The sequence below is a fragment of the Danio rerio genome, chromosome 2, assembly GCF_052040795.2.
Source record: "Danio rerio strain M-AB ecotype USA chromosome 2, GRCz13ab, whole genome shotgun sequence".
Lineage (NCBI taxonomy): Eukaryota > Metazoa > Chordata > Actinopteri > Cypriniformes > Danionidae > Danio > Danio rerio.
The window spans coordinates 18,244,588-18,266,325 of NC_141022.1; the positions used below are offsets into that span (position 1 = coordinate 18,244,588).

The following is a 21,738-nucleotide window of genomic DNA, read 5'->3' on the forward strand; positions in this document are numbered from 1 at the left end:
AAAAGCCTTTTTAACCCAGTGCCATCAAATTTGTTGTCAAAAATGCTCCAAGAGCACTTTTTATTTGTTGTGTAACTGTGTTTTATAACTTAAAATGTTGATAAGGTTATTTAGAGAAGTCAGAATTTTTACCTTGTACCATGAGAAACTGACAATGTTTTCCACCTGCTTCCCAGTGTGTTTCCCAAGTTCTCTGATTGGTCAGAGTGAAAATATAAATTTGTATATAAACTGCTCTTGAGTCTGGCTTTTGTTAAGTTTTTCTCTGAACCAGGGAAGGATGAAGCTTTTAATCTTGGCAGCGTTGGTTGGGCTGAGCCTTGCTCAGTTTGACCCCAACACCAAAAGCGGAAGGACCGCCATCGTCCACCTGTTTGAATGGCGCTGGGCTGATATTGCGGCAGAATGTGAGCGTTACCTCGGACCTAACGGCTTTGGTGGAGTTCAGGTAACATATCTCACCCCTAAACCAATCCCTGAACCAAACCTTAACCCATGTAGTTACATTTGTCTTAAAATATTTTCTTAAGTACTTACTTTGCACAATATTATTAGAATGTTACATTCAAGTTTAAATTTGAGCACTGCAACTGATAGATTAAGAAATATAGTAAAAAAAAAAGAAAAGTAAAATACAGAGATAACATGGCATTATGTCATAAATTCATGCATCTTATTTAATTTAATAGTCAAAAAGAACACTTGTGGATTCTGTAAAATACCAAAATATTGAGTTAAGTTGAGTATCTGTTTTAGAATTAACTTTTGTGTGGTCTTAGAATCGTGTATATAAATATATATATATATATATATATATATATATGAACAATTAGTCATGAAAGCATATGTTTTTAGTTTATTGTAACTTATTAAACTAAGTTAATCATGTTCTAACTAAATTTTATAAGTTATACAAGCTTCTTCAAATCAGTTCAACATAATATAAGTTCAATGGACCCATAAAGTTAATTTGATTCAATTTAAGACAACCAGGATTTTGTTTATAGTTTATGCACTTATTTAATATAACGCAATTCTTGAGATTTTTTTTTTGGGGGGGGGCAACCTAATAGTTTTATGTTCAATCTACCTAAGTTTATTAAGTTAATCAGTTTGTGTTGGGACAGAATGAATGAATTGTGTGGAACCCTGCATTTTAGTCAAAAATAACCAACATTTACTAAACCTCTAAAATAAAGAGTTTTTTTTTTTTTTATTAAATTATCAAATCTATTTTGAGAAAGAAACAACCCCATCAAAACCCAGTGAATGTCTATGTTTTACTTAAAAATGCTGGGTTCCACACTCTTGAATTGTGTTTGGACAACATGAAAGAATTATGTTAACTTATTAGTTTTTGAAAATTTAAGTGGATTGAATATAAAACAATTAAGTTGTCCTGACAAAATCTCAATAATTGTGTTGTGTCAGCTCATTTTAAATAGGTAGTTTGAACATTCGCTTTTGACTAAAAATGCTAAAATAGTGTGAAAAGGTTTTGCAAGACAGTAATAATAAAAGTAAAAGCAGCAGAATATTATTGATAACATTTTACATTAACTACATGAATAATTACACTAATATGTAAATTAAACAATACCTAAATATGAACTAATTAATTAATGTATTCGCTAATCAAGAACTATCATTACAGCATGAGTCACAAGTCATGAGTCAATAATGGCTACCATAATTACCTGTTAGTACATATCTGTTAAGTAATGTTTGTTAATCAATGTATTAATTAACACTTTAGTTTCAGCTATATGTAACTAAGATAAACTCATCATCTGTTAATCTATATTTATGTCATCACTTTACTTGAAGGGGCAAATTATCATTAAGTCATTCTTAACTGCTCATTTTGATGTAGACCAAAAATGTTCTATTGTTTTTTAAGGTAAACGCACACTAGACAGACTTAAATGATCATTATGTTTATACACAAGATTTCATGGTTAGGAAAGAGCTATTGACGATGCGCCCCTCTAAGTAAAGTTACAGTTAGCTAAAACTAAAGTGTTAATTACTACATTTACTAACAAGCATGTACCAAAATGTAATTATGGTAGCCCTTATTTACACAAGAATTCATGTAATGCTGTGATCACACTAGAGTTTGAGCAAGCGAAATTCTACCTTACGACGAAAAGGAGCACGATTAAACAAGATGATTAGACATTAAAAAAAGAGTGTACAGAGAGGCCATGTTTTGATCTTCAATTGGTCTCACGCAGTCATGTGATAGGATTTTGCAGGTCAGAGTTCACCAAGCTTGAGCTTTGTAACACGGCAAACTGCCAAACTTGTCGCACGAGCTTGCATTTCTGGTCTCCAGTGGTAGAAAGAGTACTGAAAAAAATCTTACTTAAGTTGAAGTACCATTACTTGCCTACAATTGTAGAGTAAGTAGAGTAAAAGTAACTGTTACTAACTAATACCACTCTAATATTACTTAAAATTTGAAAGGAGAATTAGTAAAGAGAAGCCCTTTCAAAAGTACTCAAGAGTAGTGAGTTGTGAGTATGCAAAGCTGATGCGTTTATGTGTAATTTGTGGATGTGTGTAACCGTAAAATTCTGTAGTGCATTTAGTGATTGCTCAGCAGGCACACAACGTCATAAGACATGAATATAAGGTTAGACTTAAAACATAAAATTCAATGTTTAGCCAGTGTCTAAGGACAATGTTATTTTGACGTCCATTAACATCAACAAATGACGATGATATTTGACATATTTTATGTTGTGTTAGAAAGTGACCAAAGTCCAACCTCGAGCCGACATCTTAAACCAACGTCATATTGATGTCAAATACTGACATGACATTTATTCATCAGGCATGGCTACATGTTGACGTCTTGTGCCTGCTGGGTGTTTAAGGCCATTTCGGTTTTCAGTAAACATCTGTCATCTTCTCATCAGTGACATGCATCTAAACCAAGGGTGTCCCAACTTGGTCCTGAAAAGCCAGTGTCCTGCTTATTTTAGTTCCAACCCCAATTAGACACAACTGAACCAGCTAATCAAGCTCTTTTTAGGTATACTAGAAGCTTTCAAGGAAGTGTGTTGAAGGAAGTTGGAGCAAAACTATGCAGGACACTGGCCATCCAGGACAGAGTTTGGACACCCCTGATCTAAAGTCTCCGGGTCAATCCATGTAAAGATTTTTGACATCTTCTTGGACACTTTTAATGCTTCCAAACAGTTTGCTACCATTATAAATTGCCCATGTCTTGAGGTAGTTCATTATCTGTGATTTGATTGGACAGGAATCACAGGACTGATTCTTCTAATCCCCCATTGACAAGAAAAAATAAAAAAGTGACTGCAGAAAAATAGTGGAGTAAAAGTACCAATACTGCTCTAAAAAGTACTCAAGGGAAAGTAAAAATACACTTTCGTAAACCTACTTAGTAAATTACAATTTCTAAAAAACTACAAAATTACAGTAATTTGAGTATTTGTAATTTGTTACTTTACACCATTGCTGGTCTGTCACATTCGATTGCGTATGAATGGCAGTTTATGGGCCGAAAAGTTAGTTCTTGATTATTGCATGCCTTATAATTTTTTAAATGATTTTCCACAGAATTCCGCAGATTTTCAGCAGATTTTTAGCCCATTATTAATTCTGTTTATTTACACTGTTAAAAATTGTCCCGTTAAAAAACAGTAAAATACTGGCAGCTGCAGTTGCCAGCAATGTACTGTTATTTTACAGTATGTTGCTGTAAAAATACATAGACTACATTGATATACACAATACTCAAGTGAACTCATTTTGCTCACTGAAAGCAACTGCCTCAACTTGGTCAACTGCTGAATGAGTTTATGAAGTAATGTGCTTTATATGCTCAGAAGCATACTTATAATGATAACTTATTTTAGTTAATTAGAAAAGTTCAGTTTAACTCTAATGTATTATTTTTCACAACAGCACACATACATGTAAATCTGGAACTACCAGAGAGATTCTGACTGCATCAGCAACTAAACAGCTGATGTTTTTAAATAGAAAAACATGCAGAATAACATCAGCAGTTCACTGTTCATCTTTAACTCATACACTGGCTCTACTCTCCTCCACAACGGTGACAGACAGAAGAAATTAGCTTCAGGTTTTACAGTAAAATACTGTTTTTTTCCTTGATTTAACAGTAATCTACTGGCAGCTGTGGTTGCCAGCAATATACTGTTTTTTTACAGTCTACTTCCGTTGTGTAAATTAACAGTATATTACTGTTAAAATACATTTTTACACTGTGTTTTTACCTCTCACACCTTTAACCCTTTAAACCCCAGAGCATATACTTCAGTTTTTATTGAAGTGTCCACACTACTGAGTCTTCAAGAAACCTGTAGCAAAGCTGAAGTAAATTCATTAATTAACTGACTAATTAAATGATAATTGAGGATTAACAATGAACAAATGAAGAAATACTGAAGGGAAAAAACAAGAACAGAACATACAAAACTTTAGTCACAGCTTTATAATGAAATAACCTGAAGAACAACAAATGATTAAATCATTTAAATGATCAGCGGATGATTAAACAACTCTACAAACATCATCACCAGCTACACTTATTACTTAATACATGTATTTTTGTTTAACATCTACTAAAGTTCTTCTTGAGAAAAAGTTAAAGTTTTACGTCACCATCATGGAGAACAGAGTTTGCTTTAGTTGGGCTCTTAGCCCTGTCATTTTTAACATTTATATATCTTGGCTGCTACAATTGTTAAGAACTTTGTTTAAAAAGCTCCTTTGTTGAGGCAAGCCAGCCAAAAACCTAAATAAGATCTGGTGATGTTCATGATGCTATTAAATGGTAGAGTCAGTTCTCATTTAGTATAATAAAATTTACTGCTCCTATTCAATGTTAAATCTATTGTTTTACATTATATGTCTATATATGGCAATGATTTCTGGAAGTTTTTAAGAATATCTTGGACAATAACACTGCTCTATGGTGTAAATCGCACTCAAAGAGACATCAATAATCAGCATATGAACCTCAATAATGGTGACAACAAATTTAACAAAATTAACAGTTTAACTCACAAACAGGCAACTGAAAGTCTAAACATAAACAACAGCAGAATCAAACACAAATAAATAAAACTGTTAGACCATTATACAACATTTATTTATACCGCAATGCATGCTGGGATATTTGTACCGTGTTACTCCCAGCATGCATTGCAGCATGAAACATTTGAGATGTTACCATTGTTGAGATACAAGGTCAGATTCATGAGGTCTGAGTGTGTATTCGTCATAACTGAACTGTTTTTGTATGCTATTTCTTAACTGTTAAGTAATTACGGAGGTATCTTTCCTGTTTTCACTTCTTATTAATTAAATTAAATTAATACCTGCAACTAAGCATAAAATCTATTGCATGAGGCCCTTCTTCCAGATTTATAACAAAACATTTATCAGAACTAATTTCAAACAAATAGATTTCTCTATTTATTGACTTCCCAACTTTATTGCTATAGTACAAACGTTTTGTAAACTCTGTATTACAGCAGTTGGACAGTCTTATTAAATGATTTCAAGGGTGAAGAGCCCAACTAAATCAGCCCCTCACTCCATTACGGTGACACAAAAAACACCTTAATTTCTGTTGGATCTCAATGAGAATAGTATGGAAGTCAAATCAGTCAGTAATAAGTGTGTGTCTGCTGTTGTTTGTGGAGTTGTTTAATGATCCTCTGCTGAGACTGAAGCTGTTTTATTTTATTTGATTTTATTTAATGTTGTAACTCAAGTCACTGTTTGTATTTCTTGTTTCTTTTCTTCAGTAATTGTAATTATTAACAGCAGGTGTTCATCAGTGTCTGAATTCACTCATTAGTGTTCATTAAAACTGTCAGGTGAACTATATTAGTTAACTAGTGTATAAAATAGTGAACAAGGACACAAAGTGTGATTTCAAACACAGACTTCAAAACATCGAATCTGAACTCTGTTAGCTCACAGTTTTCTGCAGTTGGTTACTTTCTCGAAAACAAAAATGTTACCCAGAAAGCACTGTTTTTAACAGAATATTACTTTTTTAGTGAAAAAACATTATTTTACCGTAGAATCTGACCGTTTTTTAACAGCAATTTTTTACAGTGTACTTGAGTAAATGTGTAAATCTAAATTTATTCAGTGTTTATTCAGTAATTTATTACTTTTTATTTCATATATTAGGGATTTGGTTATGATACTCCGCTGGATACTCCCAAAATTATTCAGCAGAAATCCGCAGATTTTTACCAAAATAATTCGCAGAAATAGCGAAAAACATCCGCAGATTCTATCTGGCCCGCTTATAATTGATTGCTGCCTAGCTTATCATCAGTTCATTATAAATAAATGTTTGATTGACATATTAGTACATTATTTTTCATGTACTGTCATGTGTGTATGTGTTTGGGTGCATTTGTGTTGAAGTGTGCATGTGTGTGCCCAGCCTGATCTCACGAGAAAACGTAAGTATTTTACGTTTTGCCAGTTTAGTGGCTAATTCGTACGAATTCGTATGAGTTCAGTCGTACGAAATGGTACGATTTTAAAAAGGAGGCGTGGTACCTGACCCCACCTCTAACCCCAATCGTCATTGGGGGATAAGCAAATCGTACTAAATTGTACGAATTAGATCGTACAAATTCATACGAATTAGCCACTAAATGAAAAAGTTACGAATTGCCGTGAGATTGTGTTGGTGTGCCTGTAGATCAGGGGTCACCAACCCTGTTCCTGGAGAGCTACCTTCCTGCACATTTCAGTTGCAACCCTGACCAAACACACCTGTTTGTAATTATCAAGTGCTGCTTTAGGTACTATTAATTGGTTCAGGTGTGTTTGATCAAGGTTGGGACTGAATTCTGCTGGAAGGTAGCTCTCCAGGAACTGGGTTGGTGACCCCTGCTGTAGATTATGTGATGTAAATGTGATTTTAGTTTAGTCAAAAAGACAAAGGTTTTGCACTAAATGTGTACAGCCTTCATAAAAATTTGAAAATGTAAAATGGTTGATTTTCTAACGTTGGGGAAATTTTTTGAAAAAGTAATCAAACTTTAAAATAAAAATAATTCATAGTTTTTTTCAGCTGTTAAAATGGTCACGGGTCTGATATAATCAATGCTATCTCACAGCAATTCGTAACTTTTTAATTTAGTGGCTAATTCATGACTAATTTGTACAATTTAGTATGACTTGCTTATTCCTCAATGATGGTAGGGTTTAGGATGGGGTTTGCTGTCATGCCTCTTTTTGAAAATCGTACCTTTTCATACGACTGAATCACTAAACTGACAAAATATAAAATAGTTACACTCTAAAAAACATGGAGTTATTTATTTAACCCAATAGTTGAGTTAAAAATATTAGGTGCTTTGTTGGGTTGTTTTTAACCTTTATTGGATTATTTAATAATAACTCAACCAGTTGGGTTAAATATTTGGTGATTGTTGGGTTATTTTTAACCTTTATTGGGTTATTTCTTTAATAACTCAACCAGTTGGTTTAAAATTTTGGAATTTCAACAGTCAACTGATTTAAGTGACAAAGAAGAGCTGTATTATTATGTGTACATAATGTTGTTTTTCGCATAATAAAGTTAAAAGGTCTAATGCAATAATTTTGTTGTTTTTTTCATTAAATTACCTTTCCGTGTCGTAAGTTTTATATCCGTTTCACCAGCACTCTTAATTGTTGATACATGAACGTCATAGCCGATCTATATCAAATAGATTAAAACACCTAAGTGTCTGGAACTTAAATGTACTGGATATAAAGCATTTTCAATATTTTTGAAAACAGTATTTTATTTTTTTACACAACCATAATTATACAATTAATAGTAGTACTAGTAATAGTAGCAATAGTAATACCAGAATGGAAAAAAATACATCTAATCAAAATAGCCTAATGCATTGGGTTACATTTTAAAACCCAATGCACTGTGTTAAAATAACTCATATTTGGGAAGGTGCTATAATAATCTATAGTTGGGTTATATGTTGGGGTATTTTTAACCCAGGTTATTTAAATGAGTGCATTTCCATGTGAGATCAAGCTGGTATAATAGATATCTGCAAAAATCCAATATTGTGAATATCTCGCATTTATTCTTTAAGCACTGTATATGTGAAATACAGTACTGTAAAATAAAGTGCAACCAAAAGCTTTCTTGATGAGCATAAGAAAACCAACCCAATATCAATCTTCTTATTTCAGATCTCCCCTCCAAGTGAGAGCATTGTCGTCACCAACCCCTGGCACCCATGGTGGCAGAGATATCAGCCAATTGGATACAATCTGTGCTCCAGATCCGGAAATGAAAATGAGCTGAAAGATATGATCACCAGATGCAACAATGTTGGGGTAAATTCAGCAACAAATAGAGTAGAACAAGCTTATCACTATACGTATTTGTTGAATTCAGACTGGTCTGTTGTTGTAGGTGAACATTTATGTTGATGCAGTCATCAACCACATGTGTGGATCTGGTGGTGGATCAGGTACCCACTCAAGCTGTGGTTCATATTTCAATGCCAACAACAAGGATTTCCCCACTGTTCCATACTCAAACCTGGACTTCAATGATGGCAAATGCAACACTGGCAGTGGAAACATTGAGAACTACCAGGATATCAATCAAGTATAGGATAATACCACACACATTTCAAACTATGGTTTATCATGCACTCTCAGAAATAAAGGTACAACAGATTTGTCTCTAAAGGGTCCAAATTGGTACTCTAAAGGTATATTTTGGTACCTAAAGTGTATTTAAAACAGACTTACTATTTGAAAAGGTATTGTCTCAGTTAGCTTTTGTGCCTTTATTTCTGAGAGTTTATAGTGTGGACTCTTGTCATGAAAGAACTAACTAATTCTGTGATTCTGGTAGGTGAGGAACTGTCGTCTGGTTGGTCTTTTGGACTTGGCTTTGGAGAAGGACTATGTGCGCAGTAAGGTGGCCGACTACATGAACAAGCTGATTGACATGGGTGTTGCTGGATTCAGAGTGGACGCCTGCAAGCACATGTGGCCCGGTGATCTGTCTGCTGTTTATGGCAGGCTCCACAATCTCAACACTCGGTGGTTCCCCTCTGGCGCCAAACCTTTCATCTTCCAAGAGGTATTTACGTCATTCACTACCTGAAAAAAAAATCCTTATAGAGGTGGCAAATATGGTAGTGACTTGTAAGCTATTGGGCATGTTATTAGGTTATTGATCTTGGTGGGGAGCCCATCACATCAAGCGAATACACTGGAATTGGAAGGGTGACTGAGTTCAAGTATGGTGCCAAGCTGGGCAATATCATCCGCAAATGGAACGGAGAAAAACTGTCCTATCTCAAGTAAGTCGAGCTGAGTTTTTACATTTAAGTTGAACATTAGCATTTCTGTTTTTCAATCACAGTTAGGTTGTAAAAAATGTTGACTTTTTTATTTTTTATAAATAAGTAGAGTCATTACTCATTTAGTTTAGATTTATCAGAAAAGTGATTGTTTTTGTGATTGAACATGTACACTGTAAATGCGAATAGTATTCCTTACTATCAAAATTCTAGTGTGTTTACTTAATTTTAAGCTAATTGTTGAGTTTACTAGAAATGCATTAGTGTTGCCGACATAGTAAGGTATAAAGTTCCCATAACTAATGTAATTTGAGTAAAATTGCTTATAAGGGCTAAGCCATGCTGTTACGCATGCGTACTGGGTGGTGATTTCCCATCCCCCATCCCGAGTCACAACCAACGCCACCCAGCACCGCCATTGAAGGACAGGATTTCATATTTAGAAGATGTACTGCTGTAAATCAAGGTAAACTTTTCGTTTTAATTACTACTTTGATTTTATTTGTATAGTATCAGTAATCTGTTTATTTCCTGCACTTTGTGAAATTGTTTGCTGTTTTGTGAACTAACGTTAATTAATAGCCCATGATGTTGTGACTAAACGTTTTGACCACTGCACGTTATTTGCAATACTGTCTACTTTACTAGATAAGCTATTTTTAGCTGCTTAGTCCTTTTTAATAACTATTAATAATTTGTAAAGTTAGTAGTAATTTGTAAAGTGGGCGTTATGCTCTAAAAGGGCGGGCCGCGCCATTTTAAATGATGCACTGAGAGAGCAAGAGCGCGCGCAATGATCCGTTCAAATAGATGTAAAGTTAACACATAGCTGTAGGTCTACATTTTTAAAAAAGAAAACGAAACCTATTTATCCGCATTACAAATACAGTAACGTTAGTTATCGCTGAACTTTAGTGGCGCTTGTTGTGACGAAAATATGCGTGTTTTTTTTTTTAAGATTTACTTTTATGAGATCACCTGCAGGAAGCAGGTGAGGAGATCAGCTGTGATTCGGTCCGGCGTCAGCGAGCGGCTCATGACCAGACCAGTCGTTTTTTTCTCCATGATCGCCGGGGCAGCAGCAGTTTGAACCCGCCGAGGCTTTTAGAACATTATAAAGCAGTTTCAGCTCAAAATGGACCCGTGAGTGTCGTAGGTAATTTAGGATTTCGATGCGATTACGATTTGTGTCACTGTATGAGGCAGATACATATTTACACATGATGCTAAAGTGTGCTTATGCTAACAATCCCTATGAAACTTAAAGTTAAACTTATGAAAATGCGAGAGATATTTAATTAACTCATTTATTTGTTTTATATGCTATTTGTCTTTTCTTTATGCCGTTTTGAAGGTTTATTCCAGTGTTGCCGTTACGTTATTGAGTGTTTTTTATTGCTGTAATGACAAATAAATCTGACCAGACGCGACTGAATATGTGTGATGGATACCGTTAATGATGAAGTGGTATAACTCGTACAACCAAGCACAGAAACATCCCTTTGTTTGCTCAATATCACACAAAGGCATCAACAAGCCTTTGTTATAAGCAAACTTTCTGTAAAGAAACAGGCTTTGCCAAACCTGTTAGTTTGCATTTTTAAAGAAGGTTTCACTAATTTTTAACAATTTAGGGCAAATAAATTTGAACAATTACAAGGTTGTTTAAAATGTAGCACACCATTAGAGTATTGTGAGTGGCATATTTGGTTTGTAATATCATTATACCCTTTATTTATTTTTTATTTCAGACTACCAGTTTGTGAGCTGATATGCAGTGGAAATGTAAGTTTTGCACTTACACATCAAAGAAAACTTTTTGAACAATACCGCACAAGCCATAGAACATATTCATGAATTGTTCTATTAACGTTACCTTGTCTCCATACTGAGTGTCAGGGTAATTTTAAATCGTTTAATGCGTTAAAAGTACATTTAACAAAATTCTCAGCAAAGAACTGCATGATCAAGAATAGTCCGAATATTTTGTCCATTTGAATAATCATCTGAGGACTAGTTAGAAATAGGGTTGTTGTGTTGTGATACCATTAATTTATGTTACAATACTATACCAGCTGAAGTATGGTGATACCAAGTAGTATTGCAACACTGTAATTCATAACTTAAATCCATGAAATAAAGAAAAATGTCAGAAATAATATATTGTATATGTTATTATAGGCCTACTTGAATTTAAATAATTCCCTTATTGTTGAAAAAAGTATTTGCACATCTCTTCACCTAAAATGTATTCATTCCAGCAAAAAAATACATTAAAATAAAGATACATAAAGAAAAGAGCATTTTTCCAACAAACCTAGGCTATATGAAGTGGTCAAAAAATGTTTCCTGTTGCTATTTTGGGTTTTTCATCTATCATACTTTTTTCACACTTATTATCGGATAAGAATCCAAAGTAATTCAAAATTTCACTTTATGAGTCATTCTTTTTAATAGATTGTCAGGTTGTTGTAGCTATTATATCATATTGACAGGAACAGAAATAAACGAATTCCGATTCAAAATGAACCATCACAAAATATGCAATAGGCTACTATAAAAGGCGCAAATTCTACAGTTTTACAACCTTAGAAGGCTCCATAGACTATTAAAATACAATGATCTATTGTTGCTGAATCGTGTAAGTATTTTAGTGACTTTTTCACATGCAGCATTATGTATTGTAGGCAGACTGTTAATGACAATACTACCGTTTACAAACTACAGTGGCACCGCCAGTATCTTGGAGCCATAGTATCACGATACTACCATAGTACCGGTAAACCGTGCAACCCTAGTCAGAAAGTTCAGTGTCCTTTTAAAGACATCAATTGAGACAAATATTTATTCCACTTTTAATGCGCATAAAAGTAAGGCACACCAGCAACAATGCCATGATTATATTTAATCGGGGGTTGTGTTTATTACTGTTTGGTGACAAGTATAGCTCATGCTTTTGATGACAGGCGCCGGGAGTATTTGGCAGCTTTTATTATTCAAGAACATTTAACTATGTCATGTTAAAGTGTAACATCTGTTGCTAAATGGCATTGCATTGTATCATTGCATGTGTTTCTGATTTCTGTTTTTTGTTTTAGAATTTCGCTTAGCCATGTCAATAACACTTTACGTTTTTGTGCACAACAGTGACATCCAGAAGGAAGTCATAGAGGAAACACCAGCTGATGCAAGTGCTGCAGAAGGTTTGTTTTCTTTTCAAAACTTTGTGTGATTTTGTGAATTTGTGTTTTTGAATGTTATTAATGACTAATAATGTTTTGATTGGATCTTTGCAGAATTCAATCGAATATCAGGAAGAAATGTGAGATCCAAGTTCTACGCTGCATTGGACACACACTGCTCGTTTGATTGAAATAAAAAAAAAAAAAACAGGAGAAAATTGCAGAAGAAAACTAGAAGAAATTTTCAACATGTTAATTCAAAGGTATTTTTGTGACATCATCTTTGAATCATAATTTGCATTTGATTGCAATAAATTGCATTTGATGTTTTCATTGGGCTATAATGCATGTCTACCTGTCTTTACTTTTTCAAGGTCATCTGGCAGCAGTTCTCCGGGGTCTTTCAGTCCTTTAGAGGGATGAGTCTAAAGAAATTTTCAGGATGTGTTTTGTAAGTAGTATTATTTTTTCTGCTTTCTTAGACTGGAAATGAAGCAGTCATTCCAGTTTACTTCACTTATTAATAAAAATTTTCAATTTTATAAAAATAAAACAAATGCATTTAATGTAAGTATTTGAAAGTAAGAGGGATGTTATATTATGGCCTTTGGAGCAAGAGCATTGCTATGTTGCAAATACAGCAGCTTGTGCCGTCACAGGGTCAGTTAGCTTCATAGGCCAGTGAAGTAATGAATGCATTTCTTTAATTTTTAAACACACTTGTTTTGAAAAGGAGGAAGATTAGCTTGAAAAAAAATCTTAATAAGTGTAATACCTATGTAATATGTTGAGAGAAATATAATTTCAGTTGAAAGAACCTGCTGGATTAAGATGTAAAAAGATAGTGTTAAAAGCCACAAAGTCAAAGATGCTCCGTATTATAACCAACCCTGTGAAGTCACCTGCTGTGGGATTGTAGATGGCTGCACCCTTGTTCTAAAAGCCATACTAAAACATCAATTTTCTTATTAAAAATAGTTATTAATACATTTTAAAAAAGTGTGCTAAATAACTGTTTAATCTAGCAAAACCAAATGCATTCATGAATCGGTTCCCAATTTATTAAGTTTTCCCTACAAAATATTTATATTGATTATGTAGCACCAATTGGTCTCTCACACATTTGCATTTAATTTCTTGAAAATGTTTTAAAAGTACTTTTACTGCAGTTTGTTTTATTACATTACAGTGTTTCTTTAATTAAAAAAAATTATTGTTCCTTTAGAATAGTATCATGTTCAAGATACTGGAATTTGGTACCAATCTCTGCTGCAATTTTAAGCAGCAAATTTCCTGCTAACATTTTAAGCACTTTTGAGCACATTTTTAAACAGCACTGTTTTGCCATTCTGTTCACATGCTTAACAGAAATGACACTCAACAATGCTCAAATGTTAGCAGGAAATGGATGTTTTTAAAATTACTATATGGATTGGTAATAAATTCCACTATCATGACAAGCCTAGTAGAAGCAGTACAGGCAAATCCATCGTGTTGGTCTACATTGAAGAAGGAGCACCATAGCAAGGCCTTCTTATAAGAAGCATTTGAATGTAAAATGTACTATAAACACAAATAGTCATGCTAATAAGCAACTAGTTAATAGGGTAATTGGTTCCTACTAAAGTGTTACTAAATTAAGCACAAGGAATTGTATTTTTTTCACCTCTGCTTTTAGTCTCCTGGCCACTACAGGCTTTATTAGTGCCATTTAGAATATCAAACTTTACTTATTTTTCTTTCTCTATTCATAGGATGTAATTGTAGAGTCGGACTTCAGTGCAGAAGATGTTGGCCTGCTGACTGTCGTGTGTGAAGATGTCTAAAGAACCTCATTATGGATGCAATGTGGGCCTTTATACTGGAAGGAAAAGTGGTTATGGACTTTGCCACATGCAGTATGTTTCTTTTTTTGCTTTGATTTACACACTGAATTTGGACTACCCAAAGACTTTGAGCAATGCATTTGAATTTGTTCAACGTGTGTTGCTTTTGCTGGGAGGGAAGCGTAATGTGTTTTATTCGGCGAGTGCCTATATACTGCTGTGCTTTATGTTTAAAGGTTCAGGTATAATGGCATGTTTAATTACAAAGTGTTGCTTTTTAACATGTTGCTGTTTGCAGTGTTACATTTAGGACTGCAGCATTTTGGTGTTTAAAACACTTTTTTTTTTTTTTTTTTTTACCAAAAAAGTGTATTGTGATTTATAGGGTTGTCAAAAGTATTGAGTTTGGTACCAATCGGTACTGAAATAAATAAAAAAAAAGTCCATCCATTTCCCACTAACATTGCAAGAACTGATTGGCCATTGTGTTCACATGCTCAGTAGAAATGACTGATTGGCTTTGAAGGTCATTATTTTAACCACACTTCACCACTGTTCACCAGGTGCAAAGATACAAAGACACTGGATAACTTCAAAGCACTGTCGATCAGTAGATTCATCACCAGATAGCTTATATGTTAGCTTCTAAACAAATCAGCTATCGACATGGCTTTGAAACACTTCAGTGTCTGTGTAACTTTGTTTGGACTCAGTGAAAAATGGTAAACCTATGACAGTCACAGCCAATCACAGTCATTTCTGTTGAGCCTGTGAACACAGTGGCCAATCAATGGTGTTTAAGAACGAGCTCAGTAGCACTCAAATGCTGGTGGAAAATGGATATTTTTAATATTTCAGTATTGATTGATACCAAACTCAATACTTTTGACCACACTAATGTGATATTTTCTGTAGGAAAATCTAAACTACACAGTCTAACAAATTAGCTTTAAAGCTTAATATCTGTTCCTCTGTGAGTGTCTATATGCTGCCATGTTTAAGGTGCTGGTGCAATGGCATGTTTAATTACACTAATTCAAGTATCTTTTTTCCAAGTGTCAAGTATTTAAAGTTTTTTTTTGATAGATTTTCAAACCTTTTCGAAAACTTGTGTTTTAGGGTTGAACATGTTTATTATATTTTTTGTCTGTATTGCTGTTTACAGTATATTACAGCACTTTACAACAGGTTTTTACAAAACTGTATTGCGTACAAGTGTATTGTGATACTAAAATATCACAAGTGTATTGTGAAATTCTGCTATTTTTGTCAAATAAAATGTTTACATTTAAGACCTGTATAATGTCATTACTTGTAAGTTGAACTACATATTTTATGTTCAGTTTAATTGAAGAAAATGTGGAAACCGATTGCACGTAGTTTCTTTAGTTGACATTACTTAAAATGGTGGATTAAAACAATGTTGAGACTACTAGCATTTAAGATGTTAACTGAACATGGTAGAACAGTATTAGTTAAATAGAGTTATTAAAGTAATCTTACTATAAAACCCTAAGTAAGATTACTAAATAATGACAAGTATGTTAACTAGAATTTTCTATTAAACTTACTTAATTTTTAACAGTTAGTTTACTTTATAAGTTTTAGTTTTCTTACTTCAAAGCAATAATTTAACTTAACTTAAGATTTCCTTGTAAGTTTATATTGCAAAAATAAGGCAATCGGTTTCCAAACTTTTTTTAAGTAAACTGAACATGTTAGAATTTACAGTGTAAGGATCCATCTCTTAGTCCTTTGAGAGAACTAACAGTATGGGTGAAGGTTAAATGCATGTAAGCCTTTTCAGCAAATGTGAAAAGAAATACTTTTACTTGTTAAAATTTATTTAAATTTGTTTTCAACTTTAATTTAATCTGACTCAAACTTATAATAATTTAAATTTAGATTCTTCCGATTCAAGCTGATCACCTTATAGGTTGTGATTTGGCCTGATTTAGATCGAATGTCAAATAAATCCTTATTTTCAGTTAATGAAATGCCACAATATACACCATATTAAAAGCATAGACATTCTGTGTGGAATTGCGCTGGTGGAGAAGGTAAAGTCCAGGGCAAAGAGGGGGGCTCAGGATCTATGATCAAGACAACCTGAACAACTGGTTTCCTAGCTTCTTCTCAGATTAGAAAAAATTATTGATTCAGTGCCTGGCCATTCTCATGGTCTTGTCTCATATGGAGTTCCATAATAGTTCTCAGGGTTTAATATTATGGGGAGACTAAGCATCCTTACAAGCAAAGGAATCATTCACTCAGCGGATTAATAATAAACACTGATTTGTTTAAAAAATGAAATGAGTGACATTATATGAGCAATTGAATCATTCACTCAGTCAATTCAACATTGATTCATTTAGTAACGAAACAAGTGAATAAATAATTTAATTAAAAAATGTGGTCCCACTTGATATTAAGTGTCCTTAACTAATATGTACTTACATTAAAATATAAAGCAATGTACTTAATGTGTTCATAATGTATTGCAGAACACTTCTAGTGCTATTGAGGTATAATTACTAATTAATTACTAATTACTTAAAACCTAAACAAGTGACTATTTGATGAGTGAATAATCAAGTTGTTCACATTCACATTTAATCCACTAATTCATTTTCAGGCACTAGTCTCCAGAGCTGTTGACCAGAGCCGGTCAACGGTTATACAGATGCCTTATTTGGAACTTTACACAGCAACATAATATAGAATAATTACTCCATGTTAGCTTCATACACTGAACAATAGCCTAAAACAGAATAAGAAATGAATACCGAGCATGATATTATAAATATGTAAATAGTTTTATGCAACACAAAGCTGACAGATGCACTGCTCTTTTTTTCCAGGAATTGGGGTGAAGGCTGGGGCTTTATGCCTTCTGATAAAGCCCTGGTGTTTGTTGACAACCATGATAACCAGAGAGGACATGGTGCTGGAGGAGCATCTATTGTGACATTCTGGGATGCCAGGTTCTTACAACTTACAAATCTGCAAATGCATGGTGAATAAAACCTAAACTAAATTTTTACGCATATTTATTTTTCACTTTCAAGACTTTACAAAATGGCAGTAGGCTTTATGTTGGCTCATCCATATGGATTTACCAGAGTGATGTCCAGCTACCGGTGGGATCGCAACATCGTTAATGGACAGGTGGATGATCACACTTAAAGTGGGACAAATGCTAACCTGTTTTGCAAGACTTAATGATTTTAAAAAAAAATTTTGCTTTTAATTTTCATTACTCAGGACCAAAATGACTGGATCGGACCTCCCAGCAATGGTGATGGATCCACCAAACCCGTTCCCATCAACCCTGATTCCACCTGTGGAGATAACTGGGTTTGTGAGCACAGATGGCGTCAGATCAAGTGAGTTGCTTACCTAAGATTCATAGCTAATGTGTACTGCACTTGCTAACATATAATAACATTTAAAGTTTGGGGTCAACATGATTTTTTTTTACATTACATTGTATTCAGGAAGTTTCAACTACACTGAAAAATATGATGTCTGCAAAAATGTTACAAACAGTTTATATGTGTGGAATTTAAACAAACTAATTAAATGTATTAATGTTCAACATAATTAGTTTGTTTAAATTCAGCCCAATTAAATTGTTTACAATTTCTCAGAAATGGGTTACGGCTGGAAAGGCATCTGCCTGTAAAAATGTGCTGGATTAGTTGGCGGTTCATTCTGCTGTGGCGACCCCAGATTAATAAAGGGACTAAGCCGACAAGAAAATAAATGAATAAAATGTTTTACAACCCCTTAACTTAAAAAAAAGCAGTAAATCCAAAGAATCATCTTTGAATCGTGTTTTTTTTTTTTTTGTGTGTGTGTGTGTTTGTGTGTAAAATGGATCAAAATTAGCAGTGAAAACATTTATGCATCAAATTTAATGCTGTACTTATAATATGAGTTGAACAAACTAGTAACTAAGCTGCAGAATATGTTTCATGTTGACAAAACCAATCAAACCCAGCCTTGTTTAAATCAGGTTAAGGGCTTTCACCAAGCTTGATATAAACTTTCAATGTAACACAGGGTTTAACTGTTAACTGTGGGCCACACGCAGCTGAAAAGTGACACATGCAGCAAACGGCCAATAACATGACATGACTGCCGAAGATTAAGAGTTATCATTATCTGACATATAATGAATTGAAATATTCTGCAATAACAGCACTCGTACAGCCTCTTCACCCTTGTGTATTACTCCGTCCACATGGTGCAACTATGCAGTTTATTTATAAGGATAGTACATTTGAAATATGTTTGCATAATTTCAGAGATTTAATGAACAGACGGCCATCAGCTTATCATATTGAGCAGAGCAAAGGAATTGATGGTTGACGTTCCGTCACAAAATGGCAACAGAAACCGCATAATAATAAGCAACATTTTTTGTTGTTCTGACCTGCTGCAGATTTTAATGGTGGAAGAAAGTAGTTTCCTGTACAAAAATAGTTTTTGAGATTCTCCATGTTTGATTTCCTTTTTTATATACACAATTATGCCGTTAAACTGTATAAATGCAATATCACACTCTTTGCAGTGCGATATGGCCAGCCTGATCTCACGAGAAATGTAAGTGATGAACAAATTGTACTAAATTGTACGAATTAGCCACTAAGGGTGCTTTCACACCTACACTTTTGTTTCGGAACCTGTCTCGTTTGCCCAGTTAGCGCGGTTCGTTTGGCATATGTGAAACCACCAATCGCTTTTGGATCCACGACAAATAAATCGCTTCAAGATCGCTTGAATGAGGTGGTCTCATCTCGATTGAAATGAACTGTGGAGTAGATTGATTGCAGTGAGAAAGCGATCCGATCCGAGTGCGGTTATATCACTGTGTTTTATGGATATGTAATAGGCATACGGCTATATGAAGAGAGAATTATGAGTAGGGCGGGAAGTTTCGCGAGTCTCCGGATGCCCGCAAACGAATGATAATCTTCGGTAATCTCTCGTCTCCCTCCCGGTCTTAAAATAGGGTTGAAATACAATTTATAGGGTCCTCAAACACCACCAAACCACCACCTCTCTTGACAGCTGAGCAGGACTCTGACTCTGAGCAGGACCCTGACACTCTGACCAATGTGAGGAGAGTTTACTCGCATGTGACTTGTTTTAGCTCTTTTGGTCCGATTAGAAACTTTGCAGTGTGAAAGCGAACCGCACCAGGAGCAAAGAGCAACAATGTAACATTTGTAATCTCTGTTTCGGATCAACTGAATTGATTCACAGGTGTGAAAGCTCCCTAAATCAAAAAGTTACAAATTGCCATGAGATTGCATTGGATTTGGCTGTATATTGCCTCCCAGCAGTGCCGATATACAGCCATATCATATGGCTACGAGTGTGATATTGCTTATATATATGGGCTATACTGAATGGTTTTAAAAACTAAAATGTTGTACTTCAGATTTAACATTTTTTAATTATGAAATAATATGAAGGTGCAATAAAATCATACATTTTCTTCCAGAAACATGGTGATCTTCCGTAACGTTGTAAATGGTCAGCCATTTTCCAATTGGTGGGACAATGGAAGCAACCAGATCGCCTTCAGCCGTGGCAGTCGAGGGTTCATTATCATCAACAATGATGACTGGTAAGAGAAAGAAAAATGGTTTAAAGAAAAATACAATATGTGACCACAAAACCGGGTATATTTGTGGGAATAGGCATTGTAATCATTGTGTGTTTCAAAATTATTCATTTGTCTTTTATGGCAAAAGTCATTGCAATCATGCTTTATGAATATATATTTGAATGCACATTTTCTACTGTAAAAATATCAAAACATATTTTTTGATAAATAATATGATAGCTTAAAACTTAATTTGAACATATTTAAACGTGATTTTCTTGAAAACTTTTGATTCCTGATTTTCAAATGGTTGTATCTCAGCCAAATATTGTATTTCTCCAATAAAACATCTGTCAATAAATGACATATTTATTCAGCTTATAGATTATATAAATCTCAATTAAAGAAATAAATACATTTAAAACAATGCACTTGGTGATGGTTTTGTGTGTCAGGGTCACATGTGAGTGTTTTATAGCTGCAGTTACTGTTTGCAGCAGCACATCATTGATAATGTTGACTTTGTGCTCTAGGGAGCTGAACGTGAGCCTGAGCACTGGCCTGCCTGGAGGAACCTACTGTGATGTGATCTCTGGTCAGAAGGAAAATGGAAGATGTACTGGAAAAGAGGTGAATGTTGGAGGAGATGGAAAAGCTTCCTTCAGAATCAGCAACCAGGAGGAAGACCCATTCATAGCCATTCATGCAGACTCCAAACTTTAAACAATGCTTATTTGAATAAAAAAAAGAAGCATGCAAAATATATCTGATGTCATTTTTTACATGTTTTCAACTTGTTGGTGCTAATTGCAAAAGTTAGTGGTATTTATTAGTATTTCCAGTTTTAGAGTATTATTAATTAATAATGAACATATAACTGTAGCGCACATCAGCTAAAATGTCATTGGGTAATACTTTGCTTGAAGGGGGAGTTTATAATGTCATGACATCTTTATAATAATGACGTGACACATTTTCAATAACCGTTATTAGCCGAGTTATGCCATTTTAAATGCAAAGATGACATTGTTTGAGATGTCTTTGTTATGAAATCTTGACATAAACAATTACATCCTGCCCTGTCTAACAACTTGACATTACCTGGGGTCCGTTCTTTGCTCCTCGATTAAACTATCCAAGATGATTTTGCAGATCCTGGATGTTTTAATCTTGATAACTGATTTCTGACTAATTTGGTTTTACAAGCAAGTTCACAAGTTTATAGATGAACTGATCTGAGATCGCTGCGTGTGTTGTGAACTTTAAAAAATGCAGGGTTCCGCACAATTCATTCATGTTGTCCCAATACAAATTGATTAGGTTAACTTAATACTTTTAACAAATTTATGTGGATTAAACATTAAAAAATTATGTTGTCCCAATGAAATCTCAAGAATTGTGTTGTTTCAGCTCATTTTAAATAAGTAGTTTAAACAAGCAAAAACAAATAAATATATTTTTTGAGTGAAGGACAGATTTATCGATCCTCGAAATCATGATCAGCAATGCAATGATTAGCTGATAGCACAAGGACATCATCTGATTAATATTCAATTACTCACATTAGCAAAATGATATAAAACCCATAGTAAACTGTTTGTAAACATGATAATAAATAACATTTCACATTTGTTGTGGACTGCATGCTCTATACATTCATGTGTTAAGAGTATTTAGCAACTTATTTTTTTTTTTACTTTTACAATAGATTTTTTTTGTTAGCCTATTCAAGTTTCTTAATAAAT

General features: G+C 34.1%; 1 protein-coding gene and 1 long non-coding RNA gene across 3 annotated transcripts; both read left to right on the plus strand.

Annotated features, from left to right (window-relative positions):
* The first annotated feature begins 252 nt into the window (after positions 1 to 252).
* amy2a (amylase alpha 2A) lies at positions 253 to 20,754 on the plus strand. Its single transcript, NM_213011.2, is given in 10 exon segments — positions 253 to 448; positions 8,239 to 8,385; positions 8,465 to 8,662; positions 8,915 to 9,145; positions 9,235 to 9,368; positions 17,238 to 17,360; positions 17,445 to 17,544; positions 17,641 to 17,762; positions 19,889 to 20,014; positions 20,527 to 20,754. Coding segments are annotated over 10 exon segments (1,539 nt in total). The 5' UTR covers positions 253 to 280; the 3' UTR covers positions 20,717 to 20,754.
* Positions 9,736 to 15,676, plus strand: LOC147846309 (uncharacterized). Of its 2 annotated transcripts, none has more exons than XR_015478325.1 (6): positions 9,736 to 9,834; positions 11,120 to 11,153; positions 12,516 to 12,571; positions 12,665 to 12,813; positions 12,925 to 13,001; positions 14,305 to 15,676. It is a non-coding gene; the product is annotated as an uncharacterized LOC147846309 (long non-coding RNA). The 2 variants fall into 2 exon arrangements; XR_015478324.1 differs by lacking the exon at positions 9,736 to 9,834 and adding an exon at positions 10,133 to 10,511.
* Positions 20,755 to 21,738: the final 984 nt, after the last annotated feature.